Source organism: Plectrocnemia conspersa, unplaced genomic scaffold (assembly GCF_051122295.1).
Source record: "Plectrocnemia conspersa isolate PC_06_02 unplaced genomic scaffold, ASM5112229v1 ptg000010l, whole genome shotgun sequence".
NCBI lineage: Eukaryota > Metazoa > Arthropoda > Insecta > Trichoptera > Polycentropodidae > Plectrocnemia > Plectrocnemia conspersa.
Window position 1 is genome coordinate 30,655,158 of NW_028277174.1, and position 20,304 is coordinate 30,675,461.

The following is a 20,304-nucleotide window of genomic DNA, read 5'->3' on the forward strand; positions in this document are numbered from 1 at the left end:
TCTGTAATTGCCATAATTGCTTCCTGCTAAAATTAAGTAATTCCATCGCATTTTTTGCAATAGCTTAATTCTTGTACGTTTATTTCAATTTTAACTCGATTTTCCTCATTTGCAAACTTACTATTGTAATTAATGATTCTTCTGTGACAAATAGTGTATTTTCATATTTATTTCAGAACTTTCACACTTTCACAAAAATATTGGTTTAATAATATATTAATATATTACTCAATTAGTTAATCGGTTCATTAAGTTTTTTTAATGATCCAAAAAAATCACATTTGTTTTAAATGTTTCTTGTAAAGATATGTCCTTTTACCATATCTCAGTTTTTTTTAATTTTATTGGATAAAAGCACAATATATTTTTTTATAACAATAACAACATAATTTATTTAATAAATAATAATAGGTACGAGTTAACCCTTTCTATGCTACAAATAAACATAAAAATTAGCCACCATTGCGACATATTTTATGCGTAATATTTTAATTCGGCAGCAAAAAATATTAAAAATATGTACTCATTGTATTTACCTGATAATTAGTCGTGTTTTCTTTACTGCTCAGTGTTGCCATATAGTGAATTTCCAGTCCAGGTCAAAGGCAATAATATCGTACCATCGCTGTGTAAACGCTCGATTATCCAGCGTTTATATTAAGACAATATTACGAAAAACAATTAAATAAAGTACATCTAAACTGAATTTTGCCCAATAGGAGAACGCAAAAAACAATTATCCCTTCTCAGAAGTCAAAAATTCACGTCAAAAGCAATAAAATCGTGTCGATGCCGTCGCAGTGGGAACGCTCGTTACCGAGCGTTCCCACTGCGACGGCACCGACACGATTTTATTGCTTTTGACGTGAATTTTTGCCTTCTGAGAAGTGATAATTGTTTTTGCGTTCTCCTATTGACCAAAATTCAGTTTGAATACACTTTGATCAGCACTCTTATAATAGAAGTGGATAGTAATATCAGTAAGGATAGCTAGCATATTTTTAAAACATAGCTTAATATCGAAATGCAGACAAACTATGTAGCAATATGTGAGAAGTGATGTCTGTCTGTACTTCCGCTTATTTTCTCCTGAGAGATGAGTTGGCTTTTATGTATTTTGGACTTGACCTACAGAAAGTTCTAAAACTATAATTAGTTTTAGAACTTTCATTAGGTTAGGTAAGGGTTTGAACAGCAAATAGACGTTTCGCAACTGTCAAATTGGGTTTCATAGACATTTAAGTGCATCAGTTAACTTATATTTTCGCTACTACAAATATATATTTGTAGTAGCAAAATTGCACAATTGCCTTTTCAAGGTCGTGGATGTCAGCAGAACATTCCTACCATCTCGGCAGATATATTCTTGACAGGTGTGACTTTCGAAGAACGTTGGAAATGTATCCAGCACATTACAGACACTCACAGCAGATCATTAATTCGGTTTTATCTTAAGAAATACGTAAATATTGCGCACTCTTTATGATGCTCTAGTCCGCAGCATACTAGAAACTAGCTATATTATTTGTATTCCAGGCGTAATGAGTCAATGTAATGAATTGAAGCTGGAAAAAGTACAACGCAAATTCCTTCGATATTTATACTTGGAGGAATACCCGTATTATCTGTGCTTTTATTTTGGGAGCGCTGGGATACGCTTCTTTTTCAACTAGCAGAAGTGTTTATATAATTAAATACTTCTGGAAATTGCTCAAAGGAATCGTAGACAACCCTTCGGTGCTCGAGCAGCTTCAAATGTGGACTGCGGAAGATGGTTATAGTTCTCGGTCACGTCCACTGTTCTTGCCTGTAAAATCTAAAACTGGAGCACTTGCCAGATCTTCTCTGGCAAAATCCGTTTGTCTGCTCAATACTGTGCATAGAGATATTGCCATCTTCTCGTTCACGTATGGGGTTTTGGTTCAATTCGTGTGGGACAATGCACACCTGTTGAGGTGATTTATGTCTGTTATTTTATCTTGTTTTCGTGTTTTTACTTATATGTATTTGTGTATATGAATTTATATAAATGCATATATTTGTATGTATTTTAAAATTGTAATATATTTTATACTTTTGTCAAAAGTGACGCATTAGGTTAACCTGTCAGGTCACGATGGTCATAATTTTATTAAATAAATAAATATATTATATAGAGAGCATAAGCTGTTGGACTAAAACACCTAATCTTCAGTCAGAAATACATTCTCCAGATTTTAATTCTTGAAAGCTTCTGTAAGTAGAAAAGTTGTAAGTCGTTCTTTTCATTGTCTGCGCAATTTTTACTTGTATTTCAATTCTTTAAGTACAAATTAGATATTTATATTCGTTTGCCATTATCTTTCGTCTCGGTTGGCTTCCGTATGTGTCTAAACTTCAAGGGCAACTCAAAAAATTATCATACGTGATCTTATTACGGGATGTCTGGTCTTGTTCCTACAACGAATAATGTTTTTTACGCTCGGTTATTATTTTCGAATCCATTTTTGTATTGTGCGTAACAATGGATATATATGTTTGTACATCCTTATGGTAGCAAATTATATTAAATCTTGTCGCTTCCTCTTCAAGCTGAACCCTGAGATGTTGCATTGTCAAGTTCATCACACCTTGAGTAATTAAGACCGTTGAACAAAGAAATGTGATGCTCAGGAAATGTAGTAGAAAAGCACGATATGCTGTGATGAACTTTGTGTCTTTTTTAATAAAACAATGTGCTTGTAATATTTGTGTAATAACAATAAAAATGAAACATAGTTTTTTAGTAAGGTATTTTTTTATATGTATATGCATATATACATATATTTATAATATATATATAAATTTATATATATATATATATTAAAAAATAAAATAAAAAGTAAAATTATAGTAACGAAATAATTGTCTTAATCGTACATAATATATATTTTAATTTTTAATAATAATAATTATAATAATGATAATAATAATTTATATTATTGACAATAAACTCAGTATAACAATAACGTAAATTTGCATGTATATACATATACATTTAATATATTTATTAAACTTTCCAGATACGTGAATATCTTGAAAGTTCAATAAAAGTATAATATTTTCGTGATATCCTAAAAAATACACATACATTTATTTTAACATTCTGTTTTGGAATTACCTTGTAGAAATTTAATTATATATATATATGATATCATTATAAACAATAATAAAAAAGGTTGATCTCACAATATAGATTTTTTTTTTATTTATTTTATTGAAACGTAATTCAAAAACGGATATTATATTATAAATGTATGTGTTTTTATAATATATTTTATATAATACATGTATTTAGGTAAACAATATATATCAAACATACATACGAATACAGAGCCGCGTTCGTGAAGTAAAATTCCCAGGGCGACAATTTAATAGGGCGCCTAAATTTACGACTCTGTATGTAAATGTACTAACTGTGTAAACTTATGATAATTACTTATTAAAAATCGTTTTTTAAGTAAATAAAATTACATAATGGATTTCGTATTTAAAAAAAAAGCAAAATTAAAAATGAAAATAACACTCAATATAATATTGTATTTGTGAAACTAATCTGAGTTATTTTAGCTGTGTATATATAATATATGTAATTATTTTTGATTCGTATTGCATTTATATAGATATTTATCATTTTATAATATCATTTTGTTCAAACGTCATATGTATATATAAGTAATATGTTTTTATTATTATTTATTTATTCACACGTAAAATAATATTATGTATATAATATATATCTATACACAAAGATAAAATAATTTTTCTGTAATAATTTAATATGACAAAAAAGGAAAGTATTTCATATCATTCAGGTACAATGTCGCATAAACATTTCTTATATTTTCATCTCTATTTACCTCAATCCTGCACGTTTCCGAATAATTATAAGTAACACATAAATTAAATACAGGATGTCTCGAAAAATGTATATAAATTAATGAGCATTAATTCGTACTAATATATTTAATAAAATCTGTTTTTATTATTGGGTTTTTAGTTATTATAATAAATAAAAGTACGAAATAGTGAATATCAAAATGCATACATTTATAGACCAATTATCGATAAGATTAAAAATTAAATTCGAGCGCTCGTATAAAAGTTAACAATAAAATCTAACCAACAGTTATTTAACGCTAGCACTACTGCTGTATTTGCTAATAATTTTACTGAAAAAATACCTCAACATTCATATCAGCGGTTGTGAAAGAAGTCATTCAAACATTTATAATTAAACAAACTTCAAACTATTTAGTTTATTTTTTAACAAACGACAAATTAAATTTATTGATCGTGTTTTTTATTAAATAAATCCAGAAATTATTTATTATTTATAACATCTTTCATTATTTTAATCTATAGATATTATGTATCGTTTATGACGCGAATTTATACATCAAATAAACTTATCATAATTTGTGCTCGTGTATAATTTTTCAGTCTCATTCAAACCAATATTAGACGCCGAAATGTCATGAGACCAAAAATAAAATTTGTACTCTAATGGGTCAGGGCGCCGGTACAACGGGGGCGACAAAATTCACGTCGATGAAAAAAACGGGGTGAAAATGACTGCCCTGTTTCACGCACAATAATATATATGCACATTATCAAATTTTTCATATCTCTCTTCTATGACAAATTAGTTGAATTGCCAGTGGCGGCGAAATTCCAATATTCTTATTCACCCAGTCAGTCTAAACAACATACAGAGTGCATGTATATTTATTTAAAGAGTAGTTATTAATTAATTTCTAAAGTAATTAATTAAGAAATGAGATCAGAGCTGTCTTGATTGCAAACCAAATAATTGTGTTTTATTTCTTCTGAAATTATTTTTATTTTAATAATATTTTTAGTGACATCGGTAGTACAAAATCAATTGATCTCAACTATTGAAATCTTACTAAAAAAATCTAATTAAAAAAAATGCATTTTTTTAATTCTCGCACTTCTGGCATATCTTATACATATATATGTATATATATATAATACAGAATGGATAAGAAAAATATTACTTATATTATTATTAAATTTTATTACGGGAGAAACTATTTTCCTTGTTTCTTTTTATATTAAATATTTTTTTTTAAAAGTAATATTTCTAGTACCCATTATGTATCATTAAATTTACTAATAAAAAAATCTAACACGTATAGTCCACAAATTTCAAGTGACACATTTTTGGTGCATCGATTCAAGTCTTTAAAAAAACACATTCATCACAATGTGTGTCCGTCATGCCGTTCGCTTTTATTGAGTAAGCCTTTGATGGTGTTACCGCGATTACTTTCTAAGTATAAACCTTTACGAAGTAATGAATAATAAAAAAAAATATGCCAATCGGGATAAAGATGAAATAATAGGATGGATGATGAATGTATTATCATATTACATGAAATCGCATCGTTAAACATATACGTATATTTAATTATAACAAACAATTACATAATGATTGTTGCGAAGTTCGCCAATACAGAATAACGTTCCGTACTGAACGAAACTGATTAATCAACAACAAATAGACAGTTTAAAGTTATTTAGTACATGAACATGAAATATATATGTATATTAATTTTGAGCCGAGACATATGTGTGTGCATATTATTTTTTTTAACGATTTGAATTTTTATGCAAGGCACAGTGGTACAGTCATTAACAATATATGCAAGTAAAAATGAATTGTATATGTATTAGAGTATATAAATAATATACACAGAGCCATAAAATCATCGTTAAATATAAATCAAATTATTTTGAAATCGTCAAATGATCGTTATAAAAAAAAATAGATTTTATTTTATTATAATATTGCTCTGTATATATTTGATATATACATTTTTAAATTATGTATATAATTATAATTATATATATATATTTATATTCAGATTCGGATAAATTCGGTATTAAATTCAATACACATATAAACAATTATGAAAGCAAATAAACAACAAAAATGAATCGCAACGTTAAAATGTTAAAAACAAAGTCTTTTTCTATAAAGTATTTTTTTTTACATTCAGTTCTCTTTCGATATTTATTAAATATATATATGTTTTACGTTAAATATATTTATACCGAAAATATATAACATCGGACATCACATTCATAGTAAAAAAAAAACAATATATGATGAGATCATTGAGATAATAATGATGATAATTTTAAAAAATAAAAATAAAATAAAATAAAAAATAACAGAAGAAAAAAACACAAAAATAAAATAATATTTTTATTTAGGATGAATCCGCAGCCTCCGTGCGAGCGAGGCTCGCATTTTTTTTTTGTTAAAATTACAATTTTGTTTAATTCAATATGAAACACACACACATATATTTGCGTATATGTATATAAGATCATTTTTAAACTCAATAACCAAACGTATCTATACATTAATATCTCTTAGAGATGATTGCTATAATATGTACAAATAATTTAAAAAATATTTTTAAATTACTGAAAGTATTTGTTGCTTTTCAAGACACAAATTTAAAAATGTTAAAATCATATTTATTAATATAAAAATCTATTTAATATAAATATATGAGGTTGACGTTTAAATAATATCGTATTTTTTTAACAATTTCCATCCGAATAAAATTATATATTAAAAGTTCTTAAAATCATTCTTTAAATATTCAGTCAAAATAATTAATTATAAATAATGAGAGCAGTAAGCAAGATTAAATAAATAACAAAAAAAATAGAACTGTAAAAAAAACAACAAAAATACGAAGATTATTTAAAAATCCACCAAATAAATATAATATTATACATAGGGCTAAAAAACTCAGCAGCCCTATATATAAACATACATCATTTTTGTAATATTTACGAGCTTTATTTATCCCATGATTTAATCATGACTTAAAATTTGTTAGCAAATAAATTTTCACAGAGCTTTTACGACACTACTACTTAAATAACATCTCTTTAATACAATTAAAAAAACTTTAGTGTTAATTTCGAAATCAAAGCGATCAACACATACCTTAAGGCCAACGAGTGAATATACGCATAAGTGTTAAGCTGACACATTAAAAATTAAAATAAAATATCAATCGATGGTCGTAAAAAATCACTATGCTCACTCAGTTCTTTTTCTTTTTTTCTTTTTTTTTGGAAAAAAAATATAAAATAAATAAAACATTGGTTAAAAAATAATCGTCTATTTCACTTTCGAAACTAACATCTAAACAAAATATCGTCCATCAACGTTCATCATATATATGTATACTTTATAATGCAATTTACTTTTTTTAATTAACAAATTAACAAAAATTAAACATCTATACAATATTTTGTAAAATGTAAAATTAACAACGACGTATCGTGACCAAAAACTAACAATCGATCACAATTATTATTTAACTTTACAATAAAACTTAATGTTGATTCTGAAGAGTGCAAGCGAATTTATCCATTCTACGTATTGAAGTCGTGAGAATTGTCTTGAGAAAAGAGTTCTTTATAGAGTGCTGGGAACACATATTGTGGATGAGCTGCCTTGAACTTCGATAACGCGTCCATATGCATCAGAGATAACTCTCTGAAATAACAAAATATTAGTTTAGTCACGTTATACCGACAACTTACTCCGTTATTAGATTGAGCTCTTACCTAAATGTGGGTATCTTAGTGAGTAAGGTATCCAGAACGGTGACGTCGCCTTTTATGGGTGCGTGATTCATATCAATCTCGTGTCTCATGGCTGTGATTGACATATTGAATAGGCATTGGATCTCAGTATTGCCCCTTAGACCATGACGTTCTGAAAAATATACAAAAATTGTTGTAAAATCAATTAACATTCAATAAAGTCTTAATTTTAAATTGAGTTACATATGCATTAACATAAACAAGATTTATTTAAAATAAAACATATATAAAATTTTTGACTTGATCAGAATATTGTAAATAAATTATTCCGTTATATTATATATCTCTGCATTTCCTAATCTATGTTCCGTGAAAAATGAATAAGTGTTCCGTGAAATTTATCAAAATTAATATGAGTCAAAAATGGTTTAAAAGCATGTTCCATTTTACACTAATTAAATCAATTTAGAATCTAATATTAAAGAATAAGTGTCATCTAAGAACAAATTATAGAGCTATGTACATATATTGGCTTCTGATGCAGTATTTGGCTTTAGCTAAACTTCGATTTTACTTCTAAGTGATACATGCTGATTACAAAGGAAAAAACATATTTTGATACTTGTTAGTTGGCAACTTGGCATGGCGCCACGTTCAAATTTGACAGTTGCGAAACGTCTATATGCTGTTCAAACCCAAATCTAACCTAAACGAATATAATAACGGTATAATGGTTAATTTTTTAGGTTAGGTTTGGGTTTGAAAAGCACGGGAAACGCAATGGGGAGTATCAACTGGTGTTTTTTGAGCGTAGCGCCGTACTAATTAACAAGTAACCATATGTGTTAGAGTCAATGTGACTTAAACTTAAAATTATTACAATTGCTAAAACTGACAATGAAAATGCAAGAGGAATAATTTTTGCTTGAGTTCCTACATTGCACTTAATGGTGAAGTTTAAGCCTTGTGTAAAATACATTGTATCATACATCTTTAACGAACAGGCTGCCAAAAACTAAACGCAATAAAATCTAATATAATTATTTTAAAATGTAAAGAAAACAATGACGGCTGTCATTGTATTACGATCGCATGCCACGCAAAGAGTGATATGCGATAAACGATTTTATTTATTTATCAGGATCAAGTGATTCGGCCTACACTATAAAATAACCAAAGTATTCCATTAAAATTTCAAGATTTGTGTTCTGTTAGTGAGAAAAACCGGGATAATTTTGTGCTAATTCAGTGTAAAAATAACTTCCATTATAAATTTATTGATGATACGTTTAAAACTAAAAGCTTATTATTGCTTGAAAATAGAATCATAACTACAAGGGTGAATCAAAGCTGTGAAAATTCAAAACACTGATCTATCGTCTTGTAAATTAGCAGCAGTGTAATATAATGTTTGAAGATTGACAGACGGGTGGAAGTAAGAATCGGGCATGCAACTTGAAGGTATAGTATTAGTTGTTTAATATGACCTACGCACTTTATTTTAGGTAAATTTCGATAGTTTCTTAAAAAAAATAAAAGAAATAAGTAGAGTTCAAAAATATTTTATAGTAAATTTAAAAAATAAAACCTAAATTTTGTTTTGCACAGAAATCAATTTGTTTATTTCTGCCAAGACCGGAAGGAATCTTCATTTAGTAGTGAAGGAGTGAAATTCATTGAAATTTATCGACAAATGTAGGTGCAGTATGTTGATGCATGTCTGTCACTCCAGCAAGACTAAAAATTTCCGAAATGGCACGAGATCTGTAGCAGACTTGTATAAACCAAATCAAGCATGAAGGCGTCATGAAGAAAAACGAGAGACTAGCAGTAAATTAAATAGCCTCACTTCTTGAGATGAAACACGCAACACATGATAGCTTACTAAGAAGGATTGTTACTAGAGATGAAACTTAAGTTCAGTACCACCGGCCGGAAGCCAATAGCGCTATACCGCATTACTAAAACCGAATAAATCAAGCATATGTAGGAATGATTATACCGATTCTGTTTTAAAATGAACGATGGTTAATTTTAGGGCACTATGTACCCAGTGGAATAGATTCTAGTACGACAAATGCTATGTGGACTTTCAAATACATTAATTTTAATGCAGCGTGACAATTCTCAACCACATATTGCCCGTTATACTGTTACAATGATCCAACATCCCGCCACTAGTGATTGTCACATCCTTGAATGAGAAGATAAAGGTTCAGTCCCAATGAAGAGGAGAAGCAGGTGCTGCCCAAGTGGCTAATCACTCAGACAAAAGTCCCAAAAAAGTTGGTATTGTTTATATTATGCAATTTTTACTGATTACTGTAAAGTTTAGATTATGTGATTACTGATTCAATTATATTTTTACAAAATTTAAACATTACCTGTCATAAATTATAATAAATCTAAGTACCAAACAAAGCTGTTTACGTTCTACTATTACAAAATGTTTAATTCCTATATATGTAAATAGATACAGTTCAATTTTAATATGATTATAAAATCATATTAAACCTAACTAATCTTAAAGTTAAATTTATCTAAGAATCTCACCTGGCCACAAAAGGACAAGACTTTGATACAATGCCAATTCTGTTTCTGTGAGTTTTAATTGTGCAATGGATCGAGCCGCTTCGAAGATGCACGCCACGAGTTTCGTCTCGTCGCTGTCCGACGTATATAAGGCTTCTTGTGGTAGCATCACCTCGCCGTACAACACAGCGTTCTGCGATAAGTCTATAAGTCGAGACATTCTCACGATGGCCAATTCGAATGAACCTGAAGAAAATAATTATTTTCACAAATTCAAACTCAAGCTCTCCAAATCGATTACATCAAAAGCAAACTCACCTGTCTTAAGTAATAGAATTTGATCATCCTGCGATAGTTTCATGAAGCCCGGAATGAGTTTAGCGAATTCTATAATATTCTGTATGATTCCCGTTAATTTCTCTGCACAATCGAGCCACATCTCCTCTTGTGACATTGACTTATAATAAAGTAATCTGAAAAAATCAAGAAAGCAAAACAATAAAAATGTTTATAGATATTTATAATAAATAGTAAAGCAACGGTAGTTTACCTAGAAACGTCTTGAGGCTTTCTAAACATTTCGTGAATATACTCCAACTTGGGATTCGTATTCGCGTGAGCTTCTGCCAACGTTTTCACCAGCACCTCGCTTATGTGCCCCTCGGCTGTGAAATAAAAATTGAAACTTATCAATTCAACGATTTATAAATATAATAATAATGTTTATTTAATAATCTATAAAAATCATAGAATTTCTATAAAAAAATCTAATTGCGTTCTTATAGTGGTACATTATCAAATATCAAATTTGGTTGAACATCACAGTATTTAGTTATGTACTTTGATAATATTGGATATTACATGCTATATAATAATTAAAAATACATACATGTAAATCATAAATAGAAATATTGCTAAATATTACAATAAAAACTTTAGTAAGAAGTATATAAACACTTTATATTTTTACTTGTATTTTTTGCAATAATCATAAATTAAAAGTATATTTAAATCGATGCTTGCAGAATGGGCTTCATTAAAAAAAACAAATAGCTGTCAAAGGCCAAAAGCTCTTCTGATTTATAAATCTCTTTTCACTTTAAAAAAAATAATATTTTTACGATTATATAGTAATTTATAAAGTCTCCCGTCTCATAATCAAAAGATGCAGATCTCGAATTAGCAAATTTTATCTTGAAATTTCAGTTCATGTTGCCAGAGATACCTATTAATTTACAATTATACAAAAATATGTGCTTCTATTATTATTAATATAAGAAACAATCGAATGTTTTAAGGTTAATAGTAAATATCTTACTAATGACTTTAAAGTTGACTAAATGTCTTCATACATATATGTGTATATGTAAATAAATTATATACTGCATGATCTTAAAAAATACTATTTTATTTTCTCTCGTTGATTTATTGGGTCATATTATAATGACATATAATAATCTCAGAACTAGATTTATGTGACTAGCTCATTCTTCAGTCACCGATTCATTTATCATGCAAAATAAGCCGAAATATATAAAATAAAATGATTATAAACATATCTAAGATAAACAAACATTTCTATGTAAATAATAATAATAATAATAATAATTGTGTTTTCTACAGAATAATGCATAAAACTGGTGGTAGTTACAATATTCATAGGACATATAGATCAGTGTTCAACGGGAATTCTATGCAAGTGTCCCAGTACAACGACAATCCTCCAAAACATTAAAAAAAATCTGCAAATCAAGCAAAACAATGAACAAAAGGGGCCGAGGAACTCACTCGTCAATTCGTCTCCCGACACCAACGTCACATTGTGTCCGGCCAGATTTATTCTCCTGTTTGAAGTGACGATAGTGGGATTGACCATCCCCATGGAACCCAGATTGACGTTTATGCTCAAAGGATTCATGTTGTGGTGATGAGAGGAACCGGTGAGATCGTCCGGACTCAAACTTCCTATGGGAACGCTTTGACCGGACTGTCCCGATACCAACACCGTGCTTTGCTGCAAATGGAGCGATCCTTGTCCGGATCCCATGTTGATGTTGCCGCTACTCGATTGGTTCATTCCGCCGCTGCCGCTCCCGGTCGGCGAATTTAAAAACGTCGTAGAGTCTACGTAGCTCGCGACCAAACTATCCATTGAGTTCATCGAGTTTTCTTGTTTGATGCTAACGATTGTGCTGTTAGAAGGTTGTAGTCTCTCCTGGTTCGAAGCGATTGTAGACGTGCTCGTGGAAGTCTGCTTCGATTGGCTGCCAGAAGTGAACTTGTCGAACTCTGATTGGGGAGATGTTAAAGTGCTTTGAAGCCGGGACATTCTTATATCGTTTAACGTGATCGTGGTTTGGTGCTGAGCTGAAGACGCAGAGGCAGTAGAAGACGATTGTATGATATTGGTCGGTCTGTGCTGCTGTTGTTGTTGTTGTTGTTGCTGTTGTTGCGTTTGCTGATTTTTCTGTTGCTGCTGTTCGTTGGCTGTTACGTGCATAAACATTTCCATATTTTTAGCAATCCTTAAATGAGGAGTGTGAAACGAAAGGAAGCATTCTTTCATCTAAAGAACATAATATTTAAATCTTGGTATTACATATTAAATATTTTTTATACAGCAAGTCACGGAACTTACATTTATTACGCTTAATTTAAATCACTGACATCAATATAGTATGAAAATAGCTTTCTGCTACTAATTTTATTATCAAACCTAGTAAAGCTTCTGATTTTGCACAAATTCTTGTTTTTTATTTCTCTTTAATTTAGAGTAAATACTCTTTTTATATAAAATAATAAAGTTTTAACTAAAATAAATAGTTTATTACATAAAAATATGTTTTTTATAAATTTATTTCTTTATCCAAAATTATATATCAATCATTATATTAAACTAAAAATCTGATATGCACACACCAGCAATAAATTTTTTTAAGATCTAAGAAAAGCTGATCAACTCTTATTGTATATTTGTAAATACCATATCTTCCGCTACTTTTCTATTAAATGATCCATCAGATTTACTAAAATTGGTAGAGATAGTTAGCAGAATATTCTTATTCTAGATATTTATAGAATGCTTCCTGTACTTTCATACTCCTCAAAAAGAGAAAAAAAAGACAAGGATTAGGACGGTCATTGTTAAACAGACTTCAATATACTCACTATGCCCCATGAAATCTCCATCCATGATACTCGGCGGTCGCTGTTCGAAGGTGGTGGTGGAGTCTACGTAGTCAGCGGATATATCGTAACCCGTGTGCTGCGGGGGTGGTTGCTGTTGCGGGGGCGCGGGTCCTGCAGCTCCTAGTCCCGTTGGTCCTAAAGCTCCACATGTGGTATTATTTCCGTACGAGCTAGAATACGGGTTAGCCCCTAACGGAGAATTATACGTGTAACTGAAATGATAAATTAGCGCGGATGAGCATTTGAATTGGACATGTATTAGCTACGATGAACGGAGATTTTATATACCCATTATAATGGTGGAACTGGTCTGTACTGGATGGAGTCTGCTGGTCAAATACGGAGCTGTCGGGTGCAGCATCAGTCTGTGCTCTCATCTGAGCTCGGTGGAATCGGACCTCATCTTCCACCTTCTCTCGCTGCTTCTTCGACATGCGACCGAATTTCACGGCTGGAATTAAAGAATGTTGTTGTGAGTATGTATTTAAAAAAACCTTACAAAATTGTACTTCTTACATATACAAAAATTTTTATACAAAAAAAAATTTAAATCATGCAGAAAGACTTTTTAATACTTTTTACGATTATTTATAAATGTTGTTGTGCCTTAAATTATATGTCCGTGATAATGCAAAGCCTATTTACTCTAAAAGAGGGCTGACATAAAACTTATCTAGTTTGGATATGAAAAACTTTTGTAACCTTCCGTTATAACCTGACAGGCGTAAGCCCAATGTCTTACAATGTAGTAAATCAGTACCAACTGGGTAAATCAATCAGACACAAACAATACCTTCAATTAAAGTACATTAAAACACCAGACTGAAAGTCTGGGAATCGTTGGCATCTATATAATTAATTATAAACTAGTATGTATTGTAATTAAAAAGCAATAGAAATAATTTTGCAGTTAGGGCTAGTTTGTGGAAACGCTCGGTTATCCAGCATTCATATTAAGACTTTTATAACAACAATACTACTAACAATAACTGAGAATCGAATGAAGCATATCACTGATGTTACTGAGCGTTCCCACAAACACAACTTTATTGTTTTTAACGTTCGGTTTGAATATACCAAAATTCGGTTTGAATATACTTTTACCAATACTCTCATATCATAAATTTATAGTAATATTGGTAAGGATAGTTATCATATTTTTTAAACATAGTATAGTATAGAATTGCAGACAAACTATGAAGCAATATGCGAGATAGGACGTCTGTTTCTTCTTGAGCTTATTTTCCCCTGAGAGATGAGTCGGCTTAGTTTGTATTTCAGACTTGACCTTATAAAGGTTCCAAAACCATAATTAGTTTTAGAACTTTCATTGGGTTAAGTTTGAGTTTGAACATTAAATGGACGTTTTGAATTGAGTTTCATAGACATTTTAGAGCAGCATATACATAATTTCACTAGCGCCTATCAGTTAAATTATATTTTCGCATGTAAGAAATATATAGTGAAAATGTATTTGCACTTTACTGAAAAATACACATTCACTGTAACATTTATACATCGTATGTAAATAAATAATAATAAGTATGTATCGAAAAATTTTAAATTATATAATTTTACTAGCACCCGCCAGATAATTTATAATTTCACTGGTAAAAATATATATCTACCGGTGAAAATGTATTCCGATGTGATTTCACTGAAATGACATATTTAAAAAAATATTTTCGGATTTGACTTGATTCAATACTGGTTCTTTATTATTATTTTTTTTTAGGAATAACCCGAGAATTTTTAGTTCAGAATCTAGTTCATACTTTTTCAATATGGAGGAAGGCGAAAGTTGGCTAGTCAGTGATCGATTTTTTTAATATTTGGATATCATTCAGATTCATAGATTAATTACTAATTCTGTCCAAATTCAAAAGGAGCAAATGCTCCCCCTGCCCCTTCCAAATGACATCCCTGCCTTAATATAATTATGTATCTAAATTTGGTTAAGATCAACTAGTGTTTTTCAAACATTGCCAATGAACAAATGGATGCTGCATAACTTTTCCCTTTAAATATTTAATTATCCTTCTAATAATTCATGCCATATGCAAGCAAATTATAAATAATAATAAAATATATAAATAGTGCAAAAATAAGCAATAATTATTTGACGCTGGGGCAGATAATTATTGCTTATTTTCATTGGTCTAGAACCTATTAACATCTTAAAACGGCCATGCCGTGTCCAATTCCTCGCTATAATCTCAAGAGACCGAATAAATATAGCATTTTTTTTAATTTAAAACATATTTATTTCACTCGAAAATATATATTGTGTTATTTAATATTTTTGCTTTTATCTCCAATTATCACAATAAAATCGTGTTGATAATCTCGTTAAAGGGACAATGACCCATGTGATAATCATAATAACTTATATCGATTATTATATTATTTTACCCTTTCTCTGCTGTTATTATAAATACGTTTTAATGCGATTTTTTAATAAAACTCCAAAGTTGAATCCAATATTTCAGGATTATAAATAAATCGACTATTTTCACTATGTACGCGTGGGAAAACACACCCGCACTCTCACGTTGGCACCCTTGCCAGCCCCGTCAATACCGCACATTATTTTTAAACGTTCACACGCAGTAATAAAACAAAATAAATCTCCCAGCGCCGAAGAAAGTCTAGCGAGCTATACGGTTGTTTTGGCCAAAAACGTCACGCGAATATTGCGCAATGTCGAGGGGCGCGCGAGGCCGTTGTCCCAGTGGGCAGTGGGCCAATGGCCTCGCGCGACCAGCGCCTCTCGCGCAAGAAAGACGGTGCACATTTTGCACGTGGATTACTGTGATTAGCGATTGGAAATGGTGATGAATTGTCCGTTTTAACGATTGAAAAAAATACAAAATTTACTATTTATGTATATATAAATTTAGATCATGCTCGTCGTGAAAATCTGTTAGGACCAAAAACACAGATTTAATATAATACTGAGAAATACTTTTTTCATACTAACGCCCGCCGAAAGCCATTTAAACCAAATAAACGTGGCTTGTGTGATTAAATAATTGATTTTGTAAACATTATATTAAAAATTACATGTATTTTTAATTCATGCCAGACGGAAAATTGTGTTAAGACCGCGATGGAAATAATATTGTTCTTTTACTCTAATAAATTCAATAAAACATATACTTTTGATAGGCTAGGGTTGCCAGATACAAATAAACATATTTTAATTTATTAAGAATAAAAAATAATGTAAAATGTTGGATATTTATTTATTTTAAACTAGTCAAAAATTGTATGCATTAAATGTATATATTCATAAATGTACATTGTTAGGGTACTTTAAATTAGCCGGCTAGCAATGTCAAGAGAAAATTCTTTTAGGTTTCAAATGCAATATGTTAACATGTCAGTCCATTGTGGTATTTAGGGTATCTGCTTTTATTAATTCATAAATATTCACACGTTTATTGATTTTTAGTAAAGCTCGTTGCTAAATATTTTTAATAAATTAAATCAGAACTAAATAAATAAAAAATCAACTAATGGATAAAAACATTCAAAAATGTTGTACTACACCATCAAATTTTCCTTGAGAATGTTGTTAAATAAAACATGCAGTGCTTGTGAAATTTCAAAATAAATGTCAATGTGCGTCCAAGCTTTCAACTATTGGAAATCGCAAAGAACAACAACAAGTAGTAAGACATTTTTATAAAAATAAAGGAAAATAAAATTCTTTGGTGCATTTTATTCTAAACAATTATTATTTGAAGAGTTAAAATTCTGCCAAACTATAAATAAAACGTTTGTATAAATCGACCACATTTATTTGCTATTCTGTATTTTTATCCGTTCATTATTTTTTCAATCTAGCCAAAATGGTCCGAACATAGTAATAAATATGCTATTCCACTCGAAGCGCACTTTACGGATTCAACCAATTAAAATCTACTGGCAACACTGACATCCGTTTTAAATGCCACTAAACTAACTTTGAAATATTCATTACCATTTTAATATATATTTCGCAATTTATCTAATAAATTATATTAGTATTTTAAGACCAAGCTTATGATTCATTGAGCATACATAATCACTAAACAAATGCTAAAAAGATAACAATTGCTTAATCTGTTGCTAAGCGATTTCTAGATTGTGACCTCGAAAATGTCGCACAAGGAAAAACTTGAAAGTTGTACAAATAATCTAACCACCTAACCTGTTGCGACCTATCCCAATATTGTATTAATTGAACTGACCCGACATGACCTATCTCAACGCTATCATTATAAATAAGTATTATAATAGTAATTTTATTTAATTTAAATATATTCAAAACGCTATACTAAAATCTGAGATGAAATATAATAAATTTCTACACATATAATTAAATTCTAAATTCACGCAAACAAACAAGTTCAAATAAACAAAAGCTAGTAAAAGTTTTGCGATTAGAATAGTGCCAATGTACGATATAAATACCACAAGTTCTAAAACGGATATGTTTTATTAAAAAAAATATTTTTTTTAGAATTGATATAATTTTTTTATGTTATATGTTGTTTTAAAATATGCATTAATGTGTACATGTATCATACTGTATACATATAATTTAAACATTCCCTTCCAGAACTACAATACGATAAACTGAACCGCTTAGTGAGATTTCTTATATTTTTTTAATATAAGTAATGTTATGAACTTTTATTTTGACATGATTTAATACTTAAATTAAATGTGTTATCTCAAAAAAATTAGAACAACGAAAGACTGCAGTTTTTTATTTATATACTGATATAATTTTATACAAAACCGTATATAAATAGTATTATTGATTGCAATTGAATTGGCAAAATGAACTTTAAATAATATTTTTTATTCGATTTGAAGGACCAGAGAATAAGATAAGGTTAGCTCGTATTCAAAACCATACGAGTTTTCTTGTGAAATAAATTAAGTGCAGTGATTTTAAACAATATAATTAGGATATTTGTTACTAAATTTAGAAATAATGAATAAAAAAGAGTAAACATTTAAAAATGCAAACTGCACGCATCGCACGCGTAGAAAGTCAACATACTCAACAATCTCTTATCAGTTTTTTCACACACATAACGACGCAGCTCAAATGACCAACGTCACGAAACAATGTTTTACAATTTAAAATGAAAATTGCCAAAATGCTACATCCTCTACGCTCGAATCACATTACATATGTATGTATCTACATACACATACGAGTATTACTGTTGTTGTTTTGATTTTCGCTCGCGTTATCAGCGAACCACGGCCCGCACTTTGGGAGTCTCCGTCAATGGCCAGCGGTAGTCAACAGTGACGTGTTCGGGGTCGGTAACCCGTTATCGGCCGCTTTATTTATAAACACAACTCACCTAGTGTCACTGGCTCAAATCTCGATGCCAACTTTTCTTAGCGTTTTCGCGTTTATTTATAAACATTTATGTATACACATATGTAATTCCATTACATCATTTTATTTTCAGAGTAGCGAGACGGCTCGAAACAATCAACAAATAGACGGAAAAATAATTTGTTATATATAATAAAACAAAGATAGTTCGACGTCGTGGATATGGTTTAACAACTCCACTACGAAACGGCGTGAGGTGAGTATAAAAAGTAATGGTAATGAAATACGTTAATTATTGAAAATATATACAATTTAGTCCAGTTTGCAAATGAAAAAATGCACATAAGCTTGACATCGTCGTAATTACTTTATTTTTACACTTCAAACATTGTGCAACGCGTGAAGTTGGTCGCGTTTGAAATATTTATTTTAATAATTCTGTCATGAGTTTGAAATATACGTTTTTAAGTCATATGTATTGTCGAATTAAGATGAATTACTGTCGTATCTCTGAGCCAAATATTGGTTTCAATAACATAGTAACGTAACTAAGTATCTGAACAACTGATATAATGCTGTGCACATACTGTTGCAACTCACTTTAACATTTTCTGCATTTAAATTATATTCGTATTTTTTTTATTAAATATAATTTGGATAATGACATTTTTCAATATAATTTTACCATAGTTTCGACATTATCTACCATTTGTAAATAAAAAATATATTTTATTTTATATTCTGTATTTCTAAATAAAGAACCTAAATATATACTCGACTATATTTATAGCCAGATAATTTAATATATCGAGAGTAAAGTAACATTTACTAAGCCGAGGGTGGTCTATAATGGCTTTTCCTTCCACATGGAAGCTCCTCGGGGGGTTGCTGAGGTTAAAACGCAATACGTCTAGCCGTTGACCGGTCAAAAAATCAGATTTAACATATATAGGAAACGCCTAAAAAAAGACCACTCTCCAGGAAGCGTTTCAATATGAGATGACCGCGGAGGAGAAGAATGTTAATGGCCGAGGGAAAAAGATTCATTTTTCCTCCAGCTTCTGAGAAAGTATAAACGCGCCGCTCGCAAATTATTCTCTTCTGGGAATATAAAATTCAGCGTCACCCTGAAAAAGGAACTAAATTAGCTCCGAATTATGCATCGGATGATAATGCCCGGCACCTGTCAATCATGCGAGATGGCTGAAAATTAGCATGCAATATGCATGAGAGAAAGACCGAGGAAAGCTCGCGATTATTTGAATTTACAATGCGGGCCTGGCTCTGTTAACGGTCTCTGTGTTGCCGCACATCCAGCGCGGGCAACACTTTTCATAAATTTGAATTGCGTACGAGTGCATGGTAATGACGACGGTGTTGCGAAATAGGCTTTTTCTGAGAAGAGAAGCGCTTATGGTTATGGCAACACTGTAAGAGGAAAACGCAATGCAACAAAATGGCCGAGCGAAGATCTGACGCCGGAAAAGCGGGCCACTGTTTTATCGACTGCGTTTATAAGCAACTGGAAAGTATGGCTAATAAAAATACAAATCTATTATTATTTAAAAAAATATTAAAATGCATTCAAGGACTCTCGGTACTATTTGCAGATTGAG

General features: G+C 30.3%; 1 protein-coding gene and 1 long non-coding RNA gene across 51 annotated transcripts in view; one reads left to right on the forward strand and one right to left on the reverse strand.

The window, feature by feature from the left end:
- Positions 1-7,119: 7,119 nt before the first annotated feature.
- LOC148231347 (uncharacterized) lies at positions 7,120-10,288 on the forward strand. The gene is made up of 2 exons (XR_015811214.1): positions 7,120-8,972; positions 9,013-10,288. It is a non-coding gene; the product is annotated as an uncharacterized LOC148231347 (long non-coding RNA).
- Hr3 (nuclear hormone receptor 3 ROR-beta) overlaps positions 7,175-20,304 on the reverse strand; it is a 138,298-nt gene continuing 125,168 nt past the window's right edge. For 25 of the 50 annotated variants that reach the window (XM_088196070.1, XM_088196067.1, XM_088196064.1 and 22 more), the window contains 8 exons: positions 13,630-13,792; positions 13,321-13,553; positions 11,941-12,639; positions 10,703-10,817; positions 10,471-10,625; positions 10,174-10,398; positions 7,642-7,792; positions 7,175-7,570 (listed from right to left, as the gene is read on the reverse strand). In XM_088196070.1, coding sequence (XP_088052196.1) covers positions 7,447-7,570; positions 7,642-7,792; positions 10,174-10,398; positions 10,471-10,625; positions 10,703-10,817; positions 11,941-12,639; positions 13,321-13,553; positions 13,630-13,792 — 1,865 coding nt within the window. In that variant the 3' untranslated portion in view covers positions 7,175-7,446. The remainder of the gene's footprint in view (positions 7,571-7,641; positions 7,793-10,173; positions 10,399-10,470; positions 10,626-10,702; positions 10,818-11,940; positions 12,640-13,320; positions 13,554-13,629; positions 13,793-20,304) is intronic. The other 25 variants (XM_088196097.1, XM_088196092.1, XM_088196079.1 and 22 more) reach the window with 1 other exon arrangement.